The sequence below is a fragment of the Plodia interpunctella genome, chromosome 21 (assembly GCF_027563975.2).
Source record: "Plodia interpunctella isolate USDA-ARS_2022_Savannah chromosome 21, ilPloInte3.2, whole genome shotgun sequence".
In the NCBI taxonomy this organism is placed as follows: Eukaryota; Metazoa; Arthropoda; class Insecta; order Lepidoptera; family Pyralidae; genus Plodia; species Plodia interpunctella.
In genome coordinates this window covers 7,046,880-7,065,397 of record NC_071314.1, presented here as the reverse complement: position 1 = coordinate 7,065,397, position 18,518 = coordinate 7,046,880, and the positions used below count along the sequence as shown (strand labels likewise).

At 36.3% G+C, this 18,518-nt stretch overlaps 1 protein-coding gene across 1 annotated transcript in view; it reads left to right on the top strand.

The window, feature by feature from the left end:
• Positions 1 to 426: 426 nt before the first annotated feature.
• Positions 427 to 18,518, top strand: part of mbo (members only) — a 119,767-nt gene continuing 101,675 nt past the window's right edge. The window contains exon 1 of the mRNA XM_053761455.2: positions 427 to 705. Coding sequence (XP_053617430.1) covers positions 496 to 705 — 210 coding nt within the window. The 5' untranslated portion in view covers positions 427 to 495. The remainder of the gene's footprint in view (positions 706 to 18,518) is intronic.

The window sequence follows — 18,518 nt, the reverse complement described above, 5'->3', positions numbered from 1 at the left end:
CAATGATAATTTATGGGTTACAAGTTACATCTGTGTTCTGTAATTTTATCAGATTTTCTTCGACCATTGAAGTAGGACCTATACATTTCGTTTTTCACTTTTGTCTAAAAATCTTTACAAAATTGATTAACCTATTATGTTCTGTCCATGCAACCTAGCACAATAGTTTAAAACATGCTTAATACAAATTAATCGACCGTTCGTTCCAACCTTTTTAGAGATGCAATGCAGTTCAATCATAATCACTGATAAAAAAAAAAACAATGTTTTTCTTTCCGTAATACTAATCTAAACGCAATATGAAAGTAATTCAATACCAACCATAATGGTGAACAATAAAGCTTAGATTTCCAAAATCAGGTAAAATTAAGTTAAATGTCTATTACCGCGCGCTGTCATCTGTCAATATCAAAATTTCATGTTCATTGTCAGTCAGTATTTTCATAACTTTAGTGCCAAAACAAGCGATTTTTCTGTTTGAAATTAATTTTTACGATGGATTCGCGGTTATACGAGAGTAAATTAGCTAACCATAAAATTTTTGCCGACATTAAGGACAGTTTAACAGAAAATCAAAGTGGGAAATTGCGTAATTTGCTAGAGTTGCGAGATGATGTTTTGTACGCTTGGAACTCAAAAGAAAACTGTTTATTCACTTTAAACCTGAAGCATCTGGAAGAACATGCTGAAGAAACACCGTATCAGGTAATTACATTATTTTTTTTTGCTTTATGTCAAAAGTTATTAAAACCGGCATGAAATAAGTCCATACTTATATTTGAGGTTATGTTGACATTCGTTCTGTTCACATCAACATACTAATCCCCTAATACTTACTAAGTACGCTATTTGTCGCAGGTTTTTTATCGCGATTTATTGTTACTCTTACAATTTATCAAGTTTCTAATCTGAATATACATTTTCTTTTATAAACAACTGCACAGTATACACAGCACTCTGTGTATACAAATACATATAACTTTAATTATTTTAAGTTACTAAATCTCCTAACCATGCTTTTAGAACAGCAGTTTTGTGACACTTATTTGAAAATGAATGTAGCTTTTAAACCTATTCTTAATAACAATGTTTCGATAGATAGAAAAGTGACGTCATATTGGTCCTTACAAATTTAGCCAAGTTGACCCGCTAAGAAGAAATACAATACAATCCTACTTCGGGCTCCATCGATAAATAATTGATACAATACAGCTTAAAACTCGAAATTGGCAAAACAAATCAAACTCGTTGTCTGCATCTGTAGGTTAAAGTTTTTGGAACTAGGTTGTTAACTTGTCACCTACTCACCAGCAGTCAGCTACCAGTATAATAATGACAATAGTAACAAATTGCATTGCAAATGCAATGGGCCTCGTTTCTCTGCAATAAACAGATTGAAATTATTACTGTCTTTGAAATTATTAATGGCGTCATTTGGCAAAACAGTAATTTTCCAATGAGAGTATTTAATTTAAATGATATTTAGAGCTTAATAGCCCTTTAGCGATTAGTCATAACACATAAATTTATACATAGTCACTCATTGAAACACTGAATCAGTCATCATAAAAAAAATGTATTTTACGAGTTTTTAAGAAAGTCACCGGGAACAAGCGTAGGTGTGAGATTATGTATGTAATTGTGTTCATTGCGGGTGATAATTTGCAACTAAACTTTGGAGCAGATATCATCAGCCATCTAATATTTTGTATATGACAAGTCATGATGAATATAAGGTTGTCAAAAATTCTTTTATTCTAAATAATTTACTATTTGAGTATATTTTGTTCACAGGTAAGTGGATGTGAATATGTATTGTTCACCTATGAATATCATTTGAAAAGCCAATACCAAATCAAGAACATATTCCTCTTTATATATATACAACTATTAACTACTAACTAAGGATTAAGGACAAATAGTTTGTCAGAAATTTTGTTCAAAGGTACGTGAATATACATATCCTAATCCTATCTAATATTATAAATGTGAAAGTAAGTTTTGTTTGTTTGTTACCTCTTCAAACTCTATCTACTTGACCAATCTTCTTGAAATTTTGTGGGAAGGTATAGATGTAAATATAAATTACGCGGGCGAATCCTCCGGCAAAGAGACGAAAAGAAGATAGTTTTGGGAATTTCTACACAATGGGGGTGAAAGTTTTAAACATTTTAAACATCTTCTGAGGTAGATCATGGATGTGAATCCATGTTCTATCATTTATCTCAACCTCGCATGTTCTGAGTTTCCTTTTCGGCTGTGTCGACCCCAAGTCTAGAGTTCGAGTGAAAAATAAAGCCTTTTTTGATCCTGCTGTGATTTTACGACCGGCCGCCTACCGAACTTCCACCCTCTTTGGGAATTTCATTAGACATTATTTAACATGTATCATTGCTTACGCGTCAACATATCTGAACATGTTGTCGCCTCGTTATATACACGGGAGGATTTGGAGTAGTCCTGTTCTAGGACGGAAAGCACACGCCACAATTCGTGACATTATTCTATCGACTACACAGCTACAATATTTCTTATATATATATTACCTACATTATTTCACATCTGAAACGGGTAAGACGTATCGCCGGAACACGGAAAGAAACCGTGTTATCTCCGACAAATCAAACCAATTCGCGAAGTGGCATTCAATTGCCCGTAAAGCCATTCAGCGCCCAGGATACTCACTATAAATCGGCCAATGAGAAGTAGTGATTTAATCGGAAACCCCAAGGTCCCTAGGGAAGCCCATTAAATCGTATGGTCAAGGGATAATTAATTCTGTGGCAACGTTCAAGTGAGATTAATGGAGGTTAGGCATCGACCTCTTTTCAATGTAACGTGTTCATTGTTTAGATGTTATTGATAGTCCTGATTCGTACTCTAATTGAGCCCTTGACTCGACCGAGGCTTTAGCTTTTGGCAATCTACATGGAAAAACAATAGACTCGATTAAAACGCAAAGATAAAGAAAACTATATACAACGAACTGGCGTAACCAAATCAAATTGTAATTTCCTGCTTATTTCATACAAAACGCCAAGATAAGCTGCAAATTCGGGCACAGGATGTGGGACAAACGATTGCGCCTCTGTCCCTTTTCTTCTCGCATATACCTCTTTCTGGTGGAAACGAAAAATGTGACGATGTATAGACAGACATAGGTAGTCATCTTTCGTTTTTCTCTGTCTACGTTTCAATGTCTGTGAAACTGAAAGTATATATAAAATTAGAAAGTTACTATTTATAAAAAGTAGATAGTAAATTAATGTCCTTTTGTCAAGCCTGATGTTCATCAAATAATCTTAAACCTCATGGTATTGCAATGACAAAAACATAGTTCCTCCAAATCCACTCTAAGTATACGTATATAGAATAAACAGGGCAATTTATATCGATATCCATGCCCTTCGGCCAACTGCCCTTTAGCCCGGACGGATTGTTAATCTGAACTTAGGTGTACTTCCCACCTTACCCGTTTGGGCCGAGAAACTCTTAAATCTAACGGAATGTGGACCATCTACGGGGTGATTCCGTTTTTTGTTTCTATGTTGGTTTTACCACGAAAACATTTAAAAATCTTCATGTCTTGTGTTGATTTATATAGTTGTAAATATATTAGTATGCTTATGTTTATAACGTCATCTACATAAAGTCACTCTTAGCATAGTTTGATTATTATCTGTGGACCAGGAAAATTCCAATACCATTAACATTAACGGTTCTTCCATATGTGTAGATATATTTGCGAACAAATCTTATAACAAGAACCCCAAAGAAAATCTTACCATACAACCTTATTTTTACCAACATCAACGTTATCATCATTCTCTTTATGCATATCATTTCCTAAATAGACAACGGCACGTATTCTCATTAGTCATGCATTGCAGATCTTAACTGATACTCTAATGTCCGCCTCATCTCACCCAATTTACTCACAAGAACCATATTTCTTCCCTCCTCGCGTTATCTTCAACTTCATTACATAAACGACACTGATAAATCTTTTAAATAAGGGATGGGATGAACTAAAGCTATTTTGCCCGCACGATCACCCTTCGATTTAATAAGTTGGCCACAAACTTCGACCTTACTTAAAACCTTAATCTATGTGTCCCAGCAATTAACCTGCCCGCCTCCTACGCGTAAATGCTGAGCAAATATTGTCACAATTACTAGATAGCATCAACCTGTAAACAGGCGGCCGAAGATTGGTGCCCTTCGGCGTATATCTCGAGACAGGCTGCTACTGTTTCGGATGGTATTTAGGGAATGAGAATTAGCGAAGTTTTACTTGTGTGCTATGTGTGGATAAGGAAAAGTAGGCACCGGACCCTAGGTCTTTTGGCTAAGAAAGAAACCGGGAAAGCACAGACAGAAGACAGTGAATGGGCAGAATTTTACATATATATAATATACTTATTATACTTGTTTTGCAGAAATGTATTTAACGTTGTACTTTTTGTTCGACCTGAATTTGAATTGGTACCACATAAATAAATGAATATTTTTGATCAAGAACAAGCTCTTGTCGGCGTTGTAGTGTCTTGTTTTTCTTTGTCGTCTTCAATGGTCTTTTATTCTATCGAAAAATATTATACTGACCTAATGATTCCACTTGTATTTTCTGTGTTTAAAATTTTATAAACCGTGATAAAATTCGCTATCGCTTGTCGCCAAGACCGTCAGCTAAGACGTTTTCCTCCAGCCTCAAGATCGTTTTATTAGCAACCCGGATGGACTTCTGGGATGGATGGCGGGGAATGTAAATTTACTGTGCGCCGGACGCCGTGCGGATGTCGGGAACATGCGATTTCTTTGTTTGTACTCGTGTATGTTGCTGCTTTTCAGCCTGAGGATGTATGGCTTCAGGTGGAATGCTTCTATTGTAGCTGTGTGTATTATGTACATCAGTATATATTATGCTAATAGTTGGACGGTAGTTTTTTCTTGGCTTTCATCAAATGACGACTAAACTTCTAATAACGTATTTCTAATTAGTATAAACAGGAATTTGTAACAAACTTTCTGCTGTTGGTGCTTTACGGATTTCATTTTCAAAATATATTCGAAAAAACTTCGGTACTCTGAAATGCAGTCAGAACGTACAATTTCATAGTTTTATAAATAAACAGTTCTATCGTCTTGCAAACAGAATAGAGTCGATTTATTTGTATCTCCCCAAACGAAGGGCTCGCAATCGGCACCAATACTCCTGAGATACCAATAACTTATGACGTCAACAGCAGGGCAGAGATATATTGTCTCTGCGGGACAGTTTATCTTGTTGATATTATGTTCGATTGCGTTCCGATGGAGTAAGTGAATCTTGGGAAAACTGTATTATTGCTTTTGGAGTTGTAATGTTTGGATGTATGTAATTTTTGCTCAGTCTTTCCTTCACGTTGAATACCTTCTTTAAGTGCTTCAAGGCGTAGCTCCTTCATAATTATTGGCTAGGAAGAAATCTCAAATAACTAAATCTATTTAGATTATTATTGCACTATAAAAGGAGCTAGTAAACGTACTTCTCTACGTACTTTTACATTAAAATTAAGCGTTTTCCTTCACCGTTCTGTTAGTTCACTACGTAAATGTTTGTTATCCTGAAATCTTGAATAAAGGCAATGATACATACCTAACAACAAACTTTAACGCCCTCGCATCTCAGTCGAATTTGCAAAGTTCCCAAAATTCGCCCAAAAGAGTTTCGCGTGCTGGCAACCATTCCGCTTTGTTTAGACATGCTCAGTCGTGTTAGATCGATGTGCCTAATGTATGGGCATCGGAACGAAGCGCTGGGTTTAATTTGCCAGTTGTCCATTTGTTCCGATTGTGGGCTTATTTATCGCAGCGCCAAGATTGGTTGCGAACTAACTTGCAAAGTTGTTTTCTCCCTGTTGGTGTGTTTTACCTGTCCTGTTAGGAATAGTAAATCGGTTTAGGCTTTTATTGGGTGGGTTGGATATCTACTAATTAGATTTTAACATGTTTCTGATTTGATATTTTTTAGAATCTAATGTGAGCAGACAAGATAAATTATCTTCTTTGGTTGATATGTAACTATTCGACTCGACCAAAATTATAAAAGTATTTGTATTTGTCATTATCATATTTATTATATTAGATTTGAAAGTTTCAGAGATGAGATAAAATGCTTTTGGCTAAAGTATATAAAATCCCTATAAAAAATCTATTGTTTTTATAGTTATTTGAATCCCACTGCAGTGCAAAAGCAATTACATAGTTATTATTTTTTAAAATACCATCTGTATCACGTCAAAGCTCCATTAATTGCAGCGAACCTTCCATTTCGTTCGTGCTTTCTATAATTTTAATTCAGCGCCTCAAGACGTTCCACTAAGACGGGTTCTCCCCCCCTACCCCACCCCGACGGTTGCGAATATGTAAGCCCAGGGGTGTTCATTAACTGATCATGTTAAGCCGATGATGATACACCCTGTTTTGGGATGGATGTTAGGACGGACAATCATTACGCAATTTTGTAAAAATCATCTACGTAGTTGATTCGTAATGCAAATTTATATCTTTTACAATTTAAACTTGAATGATTGATGTAACTGAATATTATGAAATCAAATCTTGAAATCAAAGTTAAAACGAGCACGGAAGATTTTTAAAACCAACATTTTCCGTCCTATCCATTGATAAAGCATATCTTAAACAATGTCGCTTTCTCCGAATAAAAAAGGAAAATACCTTAACATCGCTAAAACACGAACACTAAACCCTCTTGCACGACATTTGACACGTCCACAAAGGGCTTTATTGCCGGTATCCTGCAATCTATCAACCCCAAACCGCCCAATTGTTCGTCGCTCGTGCCCTGATCATTATTTAAAATATAGATGAGAGTGTTTTCTTTCCAATAATCGGGGCCTCGATTGAGGGAGAGCACAATAGGTCCTTTGAAAACGTCGCCAGTAACCCTGAAGGACCAACAGAGGTGATATAGTACAGAGGCACATCTATTATATATATTACAAATGATAAATGTTTCTGTTGAATTTTCACATCTAAAATGACAGATGAACAAAAATAATATTCATTGAACTCATTCATGTAGTAGAAAATATTAATTCCGTAATATTTATATAATGCACTAAATAATTTCAAGGACAATATATCTGAAAAACGTGTCAATAGATAATTTTTTGACAAAACTTTATTTCAGAAACAATAAAACCTCAACAAATTTAAAACAAGTTTATAGACCCAGGACCATTATTTGGATAATATAATGGTCCTAGAATCAGTTCTCATTATAAGTCACATTATACAATTTAAAAGCCAACGATCCTGATATCAGAAAGGAAAGTATAAATAGTGAAATTTCGTAGTCTTTCTATGACAGACTCCTCTGCAAGCAGGTCGCGCTTATTTGTATTAGTAAATTGAAGGTACACTGTCCAGTGTATACGGGTCCTTGGAATTGCATCTCTCCCGTCTGTCAGCTTGGGGTTCCTTTCAGCCTGTTGTTCCATTTTTTTTATACTATTTCTTTAACTTTTTAATGGGTACTTTGTTAGCCGTGTTCTTTTTTGTACTGTTGATTTTACGTCACGAATTTACTTGTTTGACCGTGTGTTACGAAATTAACATTATTGACAATTGTTGTTTGTGTTATTTCTGCTGTTGCTGCACGTACTAGATATGATGAATCACATCACGATTCATAATGTTGTCACGATATACTATTACAACAGATGTTATCATTGGTTGTTATAGTTAGGCATTTATCTCAATCTTTTGTCGATTATATTTTTCAATAACACACTCGACAGTACATCAACGCCATTTTATTGAAAAAGCATCGCTACTAATAGAAAAACCTAAATACCCATCATGTAATCCAAGTAAATAGCAACATCAATAAAAAATACATAACAGAACCCTCAACATTCGCAGCTATCAGTCTTTAAAAGCGCGCGGGGATCAATTATACCTCGGTCTTTGTAAACATTCTATCGGCGCGCAATGAAAAGAGTTGATTTTCTTTGATACCACGACGAGGTTTGCCAAGTGAGAAATCAAAGAGCACCATGGCAATGCATGAGGGATTTTATTAAGATTTAATGCCACCAACGACACTCTCTGGCGGCAAAAGAACGAGTCTCAAGTATTCTGTCGCGATGCACGCTTTACATAACGCCATTTTGGTTTTAGTGAGTGCACCGCGGCGGATGGAGTGCCGACTGTAAATATTATGTGCGAAATGTTATTTATGTTTGGTTGTTTAAAAACTGAGAGTAATGTTGTCAATAGCAGTGTTAGGATGAATATTTTTAAAGTTTTAATTCCGAATTCGCACGGTTTAAAATTACAACATGTCAGTATGAAAAAATATTTATTAAATTTTATTTATCCACTAATTTTAGGTATCGCTAGAGCAGCTATTGACCGAATGAAGTTTAACTTTTCCCATTGGAAACTTTCGGGTTGCATATGATTATTATGAAATTATAAATGAAACGTGTTTCATCACAGCTTTCTCTAGCTTTGTTCACTGCCCCGGCCACTTATTGGATACACATTCGTATCTCGCCTCAAGCTAGTAGCGTAAAGACTTCCCACTGAACGCAAATTCGCTCAAAGGAGTAAAACCGCTCGAGCGTGCATAAGCCCCGAAACCAACTCGATAAATCACTAACCAACACACTATTGGGACATTATTAATTAAAATCGTCCTAAGGAAGCCCACACCTGTCCCAGAGGCGTAACTCCAATCGGGTTAGACAAAGAAGGGCCAATTCGCTTCGGGCAAGTAAATCCTTGTGAGGGTAGTCTTAATCCGGACACGAAGGACCAACTATCGATACAAGAAGCCGTGTTGATGTTTAATAGATATGTGGAGATAGTTGAGAGGATTGTAAAGGATTTACTGATAAATTTACTCTGGAAAATTGGTTTGAACCAAGAGAACAGGCTTGCTTAAAATTTTTTATTTCATAAAGTATCGTATGTACACTACATAGTATAACAAAGTTGTCCTCCGCGTCTGTCTGTTTCCAAGCTTTCTTCTTTTTGACCACGCAGTGGATTTTGATACAGTTTTTACTGTTTTTAGACAATTTATTCCGATGGTTTATGGATCTCGTGCGATGCCGAGGCGGGACGATAGTTAAATATAAAAAAATATAATGAACTCTCTTTATATTTTATTATTTCATATTGATAAGTTGATTTTATGCGTTAAACTTGAATGTTTTTTCAACAATTACACAAATCTTAAACAAAAAGCCAAATCATAAGTTTGGATGAGGTTTAAAATCTTAAAAAGCCAAGTTGCTAATGTGGGTGAGGTTAATATTCGTAATAAACCGTTTAACACTAACCTCTCGACTGAACATTGTTACTAATCAAGATTATTGAACTTAGAGTCATTAACAAGCTAGCATCCTTAAGCAACAAAGCCGTGGTACACGGAAACTTCTCGAATAGTTGCTGTTACCGTACTCAAAGTCTTCAACTATCAAATTATCGCCCTTTATGAATAGGGTTGCCATACGTACCGTATATACTGGACTGTCACCGATTTGGACCATCCTGTCCCATATTATAACATGTCCCGTGATTGTGTCCCCAAAAATCGTGTGGTAACTGCGCAAGTCACTCATTAGAATAGGACCACAGCATATCATTCCGTGGAGTTCGAATCAACTAAGGGACAAAAAGCCCTGACAGCTGATAGGGATAAGCAACGACAACATTACCAAAAGGGCTTAACGCCAAGCTCGCAGCCAGTTATAAAATCACAGATCCTTCGAAATTTAACGAAGTTAAATTCCACGTAAAGTTTTGGTCGATTATGGCAACCCTATCTTAAGATCCCTGTACGGAGGCTGTTAGAATCTTTGTGCGCCTGGATGTTCGTTTAGTGCCAATAAATAACGTCATTACCTGTTCTTAGGGTGACGTGGAGCATCTTTGAACAATAGGTGAATGTAGGTCGCTATTAAGTCTATTATTAACTGGGTGTGACATCGGTCGCAGTTTATTTAGTAGCGACCTGAATGTGACAATGTATTGGGTGGGATCGTGAAGAATTTATTCGCAGGATGGTTAGTTGAGATTTATCGGCAAGAATAAATAAGAGTATTTGGTGTAAATTGAACGAAAATAGCAATTTTTTGCTGTAGACATAGACGATATTAAGCCAGTCTTGTTTTGAATATAAACATTTTTTACACGATTATATCAAATAGAATGGTATTGTACCTAAACATCTGTCTTACGTACTTCTTAAGAAGAACAGACAAAGCTAAGAGTTGAGATACTCGAAGGCCCCCGGACAGCTACAGCATACAGCGTCACATGGAAGCTGTATGCTGTAACTGATTTCAACATTTTCATTAGTTTTTCTTCCCTGACCGCCATAGAAGACTATACCTTTCATTTCAATATGATTTCATTTCAATTTCGATGTCACCCGTATTGTAATTTAGTTTTCACCATAATTCGCATTTCTCAAATACAATTGAGAACCGTGGACTGCATACAAAGAGTGGTTCGGTAACAGTCTCGCGGAATAGAGAAAGAATCAAATTTCCGAGAGTCCTTTAGTTGTTGGAGTGGCATTATAATTATCCCGCAATGATTGTTCGGGGCATTTGGCAAGACCTCTGTATTAATTTCGTGCATTGGTGTACGTTCAAACTCCAGCTCATTTGATTAAAATTAAACGTTAATGAATAAAATTAAAATCATCCATAAATATTCTTACATCGCGAAGTGGTTTTGTAGTCATATCCCTTGATGGATCCAGATTCAAAGCTTCGTTAACGTTTCATAGTTAATTTTGTACTCAAATTCCATTCAAAATATTTTTAGCCTAATCTATTCACTTGGGTGGTGCCACTCTCAATCAATATTTGGCTTCAGTTTTTATTTGGCCAGAAAATGACATTTTACATAGCTTAAATATATTCTTATTTCATAATGAAAAATTGCGTATACAAGACTGGTCTCATGGCGTCTGAACAAAATGGCGGAATCCTTTAGGTGTCACAGCACAGCATCCAAGTGTGTACTGGGACCGCGGAAGTGCGCTTTCGACTCGATTGTTCCACGAGATTTTAATAACGGTGCAGCAAAGACCCGGGTCCAAACGGCCTTGTTGACTTCAAGATGGTGGCCACTCCACACCGGGGCGATTTTGATTTATTTATTATCAGATTTTGAAAATTCGTGTGATTGTTCGGATTAAAAAGTGTCATTGATTTTGCTGAAATGACTTATGTATGTTGAAGATTCAAAATAGGATTTTATCTGAGAAATCGACATGGCGAATTTAAGCTGACGAAACCACATACTAATGCTGAATTAATACACAACACTAATGTTGATATAAAGAATATTTAACTATAACCACTAAATGTGATAAAGTGTGATGATGACCATTTCATATAGTATAACTCAAAATCCGCATTGAAACCTGATCATTACAGCACAATACATAGGCTGTAGGCGTGAAGAACGCCAGCTAATGACCCCTACACACGTCATTACCCGGCGTCGCTGAACGCGCAAACAATCAAGCAACGCGACTGATACAAGTAGTGGATTCGTTACAGCGCGACTCGAGAGGCCATTGTGAGTGGAGCGCCACTGTTTGGAGGGACGCGCGGGTAATTGCCACGAGCCTACGTTGACAAGTCTACAAGAATACATAGTGTTCTTTCTAGGTTTAAAAATTGTTATTCCATTTTTGAAGGATTGTGATTCCATTTTTGAAATTGATACTGGCGACAACTTTTGTGGAGCATTGTAGGTTGGATGATACTGAAATTGATTGATTTTTGTCGGTTATGATTCGGCATAATGCGATTCAAGAACTCCTGTGAGTGGAGAGCCACCGTTTAGAGACACAAAATCTAGCGATCTGTCCAGGTTTAAAAAATGTAATTCTGTTTTTGAAACGAAAATAGATTCTTCAAATGCTAATAATATTCTGTCATTTAGTTACTTACAAATCTTTACCTGTAATAAATGAAATTCAGCAAACAGCATAGCAAAATCAAACAAAGCAACCGAATCCTAATTTATTAACGAGCGGGCAAAAAGCTGGGGATACCTACAATATTTACAGTTGACCCGAAATTAGCGTTTCTTGCCCATAGCTTTGTAGGGCATAAAACAGAATTTGGTACAGACCCCGAAGGGACACCTGCCAACCATAGGGTCACAGTAACATATATTAATAACACGTTAATTTATTAACAAGCACTGTTTATCCAGGGATTAACTGAGAATAGTTTTAGTTGGACAACAAAGGGCCTGAAAGGGTTCAAAGCGAATTTCTTGCCGACATATTTACGTAAGGTGCCGCTGATAATTTTACATCGTCCGAGTTTAGGCGAACATAGTTCTATACATGCCTCGCATTTTGCGAGATTAAACAGTCATCAAAATGTTTGTTTGATGCCAGATACTGTTGATGTTGACGAAACCTGGCGCGTAAATACATGAAACTATATTCAAACGGCTCAAAGGCTAATTTGTAATTAAATTAGTTGGCCGAGGTTTCAGAATGTTCGTTATGAGGATTATTTTTTATTTCATAAAGAGTTGGCCTTTCATAATACCTATGAAACATATGTTTCGCTTAGTAGAGATTCTTACTTTTTTATAACGCGTCATTAATTTTTTTCTGCTTAAAATATATCATATAAAAATGATAACATATCATATAAATTTTATTCGGAACTGATAAAAAAAAATTACGTGCCTTCATTTTTGAAACTAGGTTCAGTATCTAGACGTAAGCAATAACAATGCTATTTTATCAATCATTTGACAATAACACAGTCCCGTCACACATCAGTTGTCAAAATCAAATGTCAAATGACAGTGATGTTCTTTATGACAGTTATGTGATTCTCCCATGCCACCAGCGCAAACTTGCAACAAATTTGCAATGAAAATTATATGTGCCATCGACTGCACAAGAGTAACAATAAACTAATAACAAAAAGTTAAGTAAATCAACATCGCCGCACAAATCCCAAGAGCCGACCGCAAATGTAAATTCTTCCAACTTTTCTGAATAATTGAAATGCATTTGAGTTTGAAGCCGGAGTCAAACCTCGAAAGGTCCAGGCGATACATCATTAATGACTCGCTGGCCACATCTATTGTTGCACTATTTAACAACTACCTTCACCCGGAGGAATTCGTTCAAACGTTCAAAATGTTCAAAATTAAACACGACGTTGTATAGAAAATAAAGTCGGGACGGGTGTGCAAATAAAACTATTGTTGGGAATATTAATTAATGTGAATTGTTAATTTATCCGTTACGTTTCGCTAACATTGCATCCTTCATTGTGAGTCTGATTTCACACAGTTATAAGCAGAATTGGTGGTGTTGTGATAATAATAAAAACACAATATTTTCTGGGAAATGAGTATATGAACAGATAGCGACATCAATATATACTATTTGCCATGATGCACATACAATAACATGTGTAGTTGAAACGTTATCATTGTCAAACTACGCTGTTTACATCTTATTGTAGTGCTGCACTCTGGCGGTGATAATATCGCAGTAATATACCTTACTTGGATAAATATCTAAAAAAATATTTAATGACCCTTTTCCCTTTATACTATGGCTATTCTATGGTTCTTTAGTTCTTCTTCTCTTCATCTATGTTTCAAAGTTCTGGATAATTCTATCATTCACGTCGCGCAATAATATTGATATTTGCGGCTGAATGAAGTATTCCAGGCTCTAGTTGACGAACTTATTATTGGCTAAAAGAGCAGATAACTTGTTACTTCCATGACAAAAGTAATCTTCGTTGTATTGATAGTGCTAAAACTACAATAAATGTTAAAATTGTAAACAACAACAAACAAATGTTTTCTTCTTTGTATTGAAAAATTCGCTAAAATAAGTACTAGCTCACAGCCAAGTCTAAAGAGAATAACAAAAAACTGTCGCCTCACTAACACGATTAGAGCGCTGATTGGAGCGGAATAATGAACATTCAACTACACAATCAATTTGTAGAGTTGAATTATGCATCCGGTCTTTGCATGCGAAACTGCAATTTAAAATTGCTTTATGTAATATGCCATATCTTGCCAACATCTATGGACGAATCATAAATACACATGACGATGTAAATTTTGCAGAAAATCCGATCTCCTTAAAGAGTTAATGAATTAATAAAGGATACATGGATCTGTTTTCATAACTTTCCAGATGTCTCCAGGATGCAAAACAACTAAACAGCTTTATACAAGATACCTTCGGATACCGCAGAACAATATACATCTTATCCCGAAAGTGACCTGAGGCGAAGCTAGTTTCAAACTTAAACTAGACGCGGTAGCATCTCTAGCCAAGCTCAAAGAAAATAAAACCAGCGGCATTCAAACATCACATCAAACACATTTTCGAAATCAAACAAAAACAAACCCAACGATCATTAACTACGTCCCATCCCATATTGCGTCGGTCTCTAATCTCAAAATCCCTTCATATATCCTAATAAATAGAAAAACTCGGTCAGATCCCGTGGCACTAAGTGAGTGCTTTACGTCATATCCGAAATCCCGGTAAAGTGAGTCCAGTAAGCCCTCGGTGTTCGATGGTACGCTCCACGCGATCTCAGTAATAGCAATAGCTTTGTATTAAAGTCGGGAAGACGTTTTTGGCGTGTGGTCTGATGTGTAAAAGGGAAGCCAAGTTATCGGTATTTAACTTAGGCCAAAACGATTTTTGAAATGTTCATTTTACGATCGTTAGCTATCTTTTTCGGCAAACTAAAGACTTTCCTAAACTTTACAAAAAATTGCCTACCTTTGTGAAATTGTCAAAAAACTAGTGTATCCAGCATTTAGAAATGCACACAACAAGCTTCAAAAATGGAAATTTCCAGAAGTTCCTACGACGATCGACGATCAGTCATTCCAATGCTTGAGCACAATCTCCAATCGTTATCTTACACGATAAAGAATTGACACCTGACATAGCCGAGCGACTTGGAGAAAAATAAGAAAGGGGATCCTGATTTCCAACGCGGACCCCGATTTTGATGACGATATCCGAAAAACGTTGAGTTTCGTTAGTAATGAAGATGTAAATATTCCATAAATCGCTCGCCGCTCCTCCCATACTCCGACCCGCTATATCGGCTTGGCTTAGCGCTTTTTCATCAATCCTGCTTTATTACGGCGGATTCGCTTTTGTCTCCGGCCGGATGGCGGTCATTTGGTCTGACCGCGCCACTCTCTATTACACCCATCCGATTCCATTCGTATCTGTCAAGCGGAATCTGTCTTCAGGCTTCATGTGTGGTATATGTTTGTGCCTTTTATGCCAATATGAGATTTAGTTATGATAAATAACGGATTTTTATCAGATTCGGCTGTGATAGTTGATGCATCTAGAGCATAACATGTCAAGCGATGTTTGAACTTCAGATGTCATGTATTAGTATGTCATTTATGGTAGGGCCAAAGTAAGATTCTTTAATTACAGATAAGATGATGGAACTTCTGTGATGGAACTCGAGATGGTCAAAAGACATATATGACACTGTGATGGAACTCGAGATGGTCAAAAGACATATATGACAAAAGACACCGAAGTGTTTCACTATGTAATGCAAATGTCGTCTGATGAAATAATTATTTCAAAATTATTCGTCAAAATGTTTTATTTTTTTTAAATAAATATATTAGGACAAATCACACAGATTGAGCTAGCCCCAAAGTAAGTTCGAGACTTGTGTTATGGGATACTAACTCAACGATACTATATTTTATAACAAATACATATATAGATAAACATCCAAGAAACGGGCCAATCAGAAAAAGATCATTTTCCATCATGACCCGACCGGGGATCGAACCCGGGACATCTCGGTTCAGTGGCTAGAACCTTACCACTGCGCCACCGAGGTCGTTTGAAAGATATGGCTGGCCTCTCGTCCTCATAACTATTAAGCAAATCGAAAAGTGTTTTAAAAGTAGGTTATGATTATCAGTATTTCAAGATAGCGTCTGCTGGTCATAGGGTTCCATATTTTAAACATAGACTATTTAAAAGAGCATGTTGATGAGCATGCAACTTGTTTTATGTAACTTGTTATATGTTCTTGAATTTCCGAATACTATCTCGTTCAAACCCCGCGGAAATCGCTCGTTCCTAAGTTTTTTTCGTAGTTTCGGTCCACGTTTTTACACATAAGACGTATTACACCGGTTTGTTTCCTCTTCGGCAATTATTAACCGGATTAGTCCAGTCTCGTCCGGATCACGTTTCAGTTGCCCGCTATTTATGAGGCAATATTTTATGGAATATCGAGTAAAGTGGCCTTTAATCTACTCCAGTAATGGGGGCGCGGTTGTTCTGTTCTTATTGTCGAGGGGTATTTGTGACCGAGGTCGTCACGTGACGGTTATGATTCGTGATCTTTCTTTGTGTTTCGAATGTTATTGGATAATAAATCTATATTATTTTAGACGTTGTTTGTTTGTTTGTTGTGCCGAGTCTGTATATCCGCTCATTCTGACGCTGCGTGCTTACTAGCGCCACCATCACATTTAAATCAATTTCTTGTAGTCAATAGCGAAAACTAAATAATTACACAGGAGATTACTATCACTAGACAAAGGATTCTATTAGATAGTATTATAGTTTATACAAAATTTGTCACAATTTTTGACTATAAATTTAAAAAATATATAAAAGCCCAGTCTAAGCAAACTGTCCATACATTCCATATTATATGCCGCAAAACGGAGCTATTTTGAGTATATACCGGAAACTAAATTTGCATTATTACAATTACATATTATTTCCTTACGATAAATAAATAATGTTTACCACGCGCAGAAAACTGTGGACAAAAATATTGTTTTGAATAATTCCACCTTAATGACTACATTGCTGAGTGTAGCTGTTGTGGTGAAGAGGATTTGTGTCTTCCGATTTGGCCAAGGTCCAGGTTTGGACGTCTTCACGCTCATCTCAGGTGAAATCCAAAATAGGCAATATCGTCTTACATTGTCGACTTTTGGAGTTAATTGTGTGAGAAGACGACCACTGTAGATGACATTAAGACTTTTTATACATTGGGAACATTAACTTTTATGTAATAACAACTTATATGTGGGTAACTCCGAAATCGCGAAAACAATCAGCTGTTCTATAAAAAATTAAATACCTAACTTGTGGTAAGTGTATGGATAAGCCAAATTAGATCTAATCTTAAAAGTAAAATTAGATCCAGTATCCGAATGAACTGTAATTTGGAATACGCCTTCAGTTTGGATGACAATGTATTTAATTATGATACCGAATCTCATTTTGTAAACCAAGTCTTGCTAGACTTGGTTTACAAAACGAGGTTCGGCTCCTGACGAGGGAACTCGTCAGCGGCATACTGCATGGAAATGCTGTATGTGTGTTTTGTGAATGCTTTTATACTTTAGTCGCCGCGTACGACATTAAAGGGTTTATAGTGGTTCTATTTTAGGACGGGAGCTACATGCCATATAATTATCTTTGTTGAACTATTCATAGGTACCTATGATGCAAATGCAGGGGCCGATTCACCGCCTGCTGGTAAAGAATAGAATGAAAAGATAGGAAACACATCGAAAAGATTAATAAGTAGCGTTAAATTTTATATTTCAGAAGTGTTTGATAGGGCTGCTAAATAACTTTTGTGCATCTGTCAAATTACAATATTATATTATATTTCATATATATCAGAATGTGGTGAAATTGGCCCTAAGTGTTGTTATTTATTTACAACTTCATGTACACGAAACATGACCCAAGATAATAATACATAGAGTATTTGTACATAAGTCCCGCTTATTTATAAAGGAATTTTTGAAACTAGACCGAAGAGAGAAAAAAGGAAGAAATGTTACGCTAGGACTTATACATTAGTACATATATCATACTTTACTATTATATACTTTGATATATCATTAGAAAAAAACATTGTAAGAAACAATAATGGTAAGCCGATCTGGCATGATAGGGACCAACACTGTTCAAATGAGTTTCTTTCGGCATTTCTTCTCAGCAGTGGTCGTTCCGAAATGCCAGTAGTTTGTAGCTTTTGAGAAATAACTATTTAATATAAAAACTGACGTGAAAAAATGCCAGTGACGGTCTAATTTGTGAATATACAAATATACATACATATAGGAACAAATCACACAGATTGAGTTAGCCCCAAAGTAAGTTTGAAACTTGTGTTTTGGGATACTACTTCAACGATGCTATATTCTATAACATATACACATATAGATAAACATCCAAGACCCAGGTCAATCTGAAAAAGATCATTTTCCATGTTGACCTGACCGAACGGGGATCGAACCCGGGACCTCCAGCAGTCCGGCATGATGACCATTAGGCCACGGAGGTCGTCAAAGCGAATAAATTATTTGAATTTATAGGATAAAATGTCCCAATAAGGTCGGACCATTGCCCAAATATGATTGCAAACGCTATCTGGCGA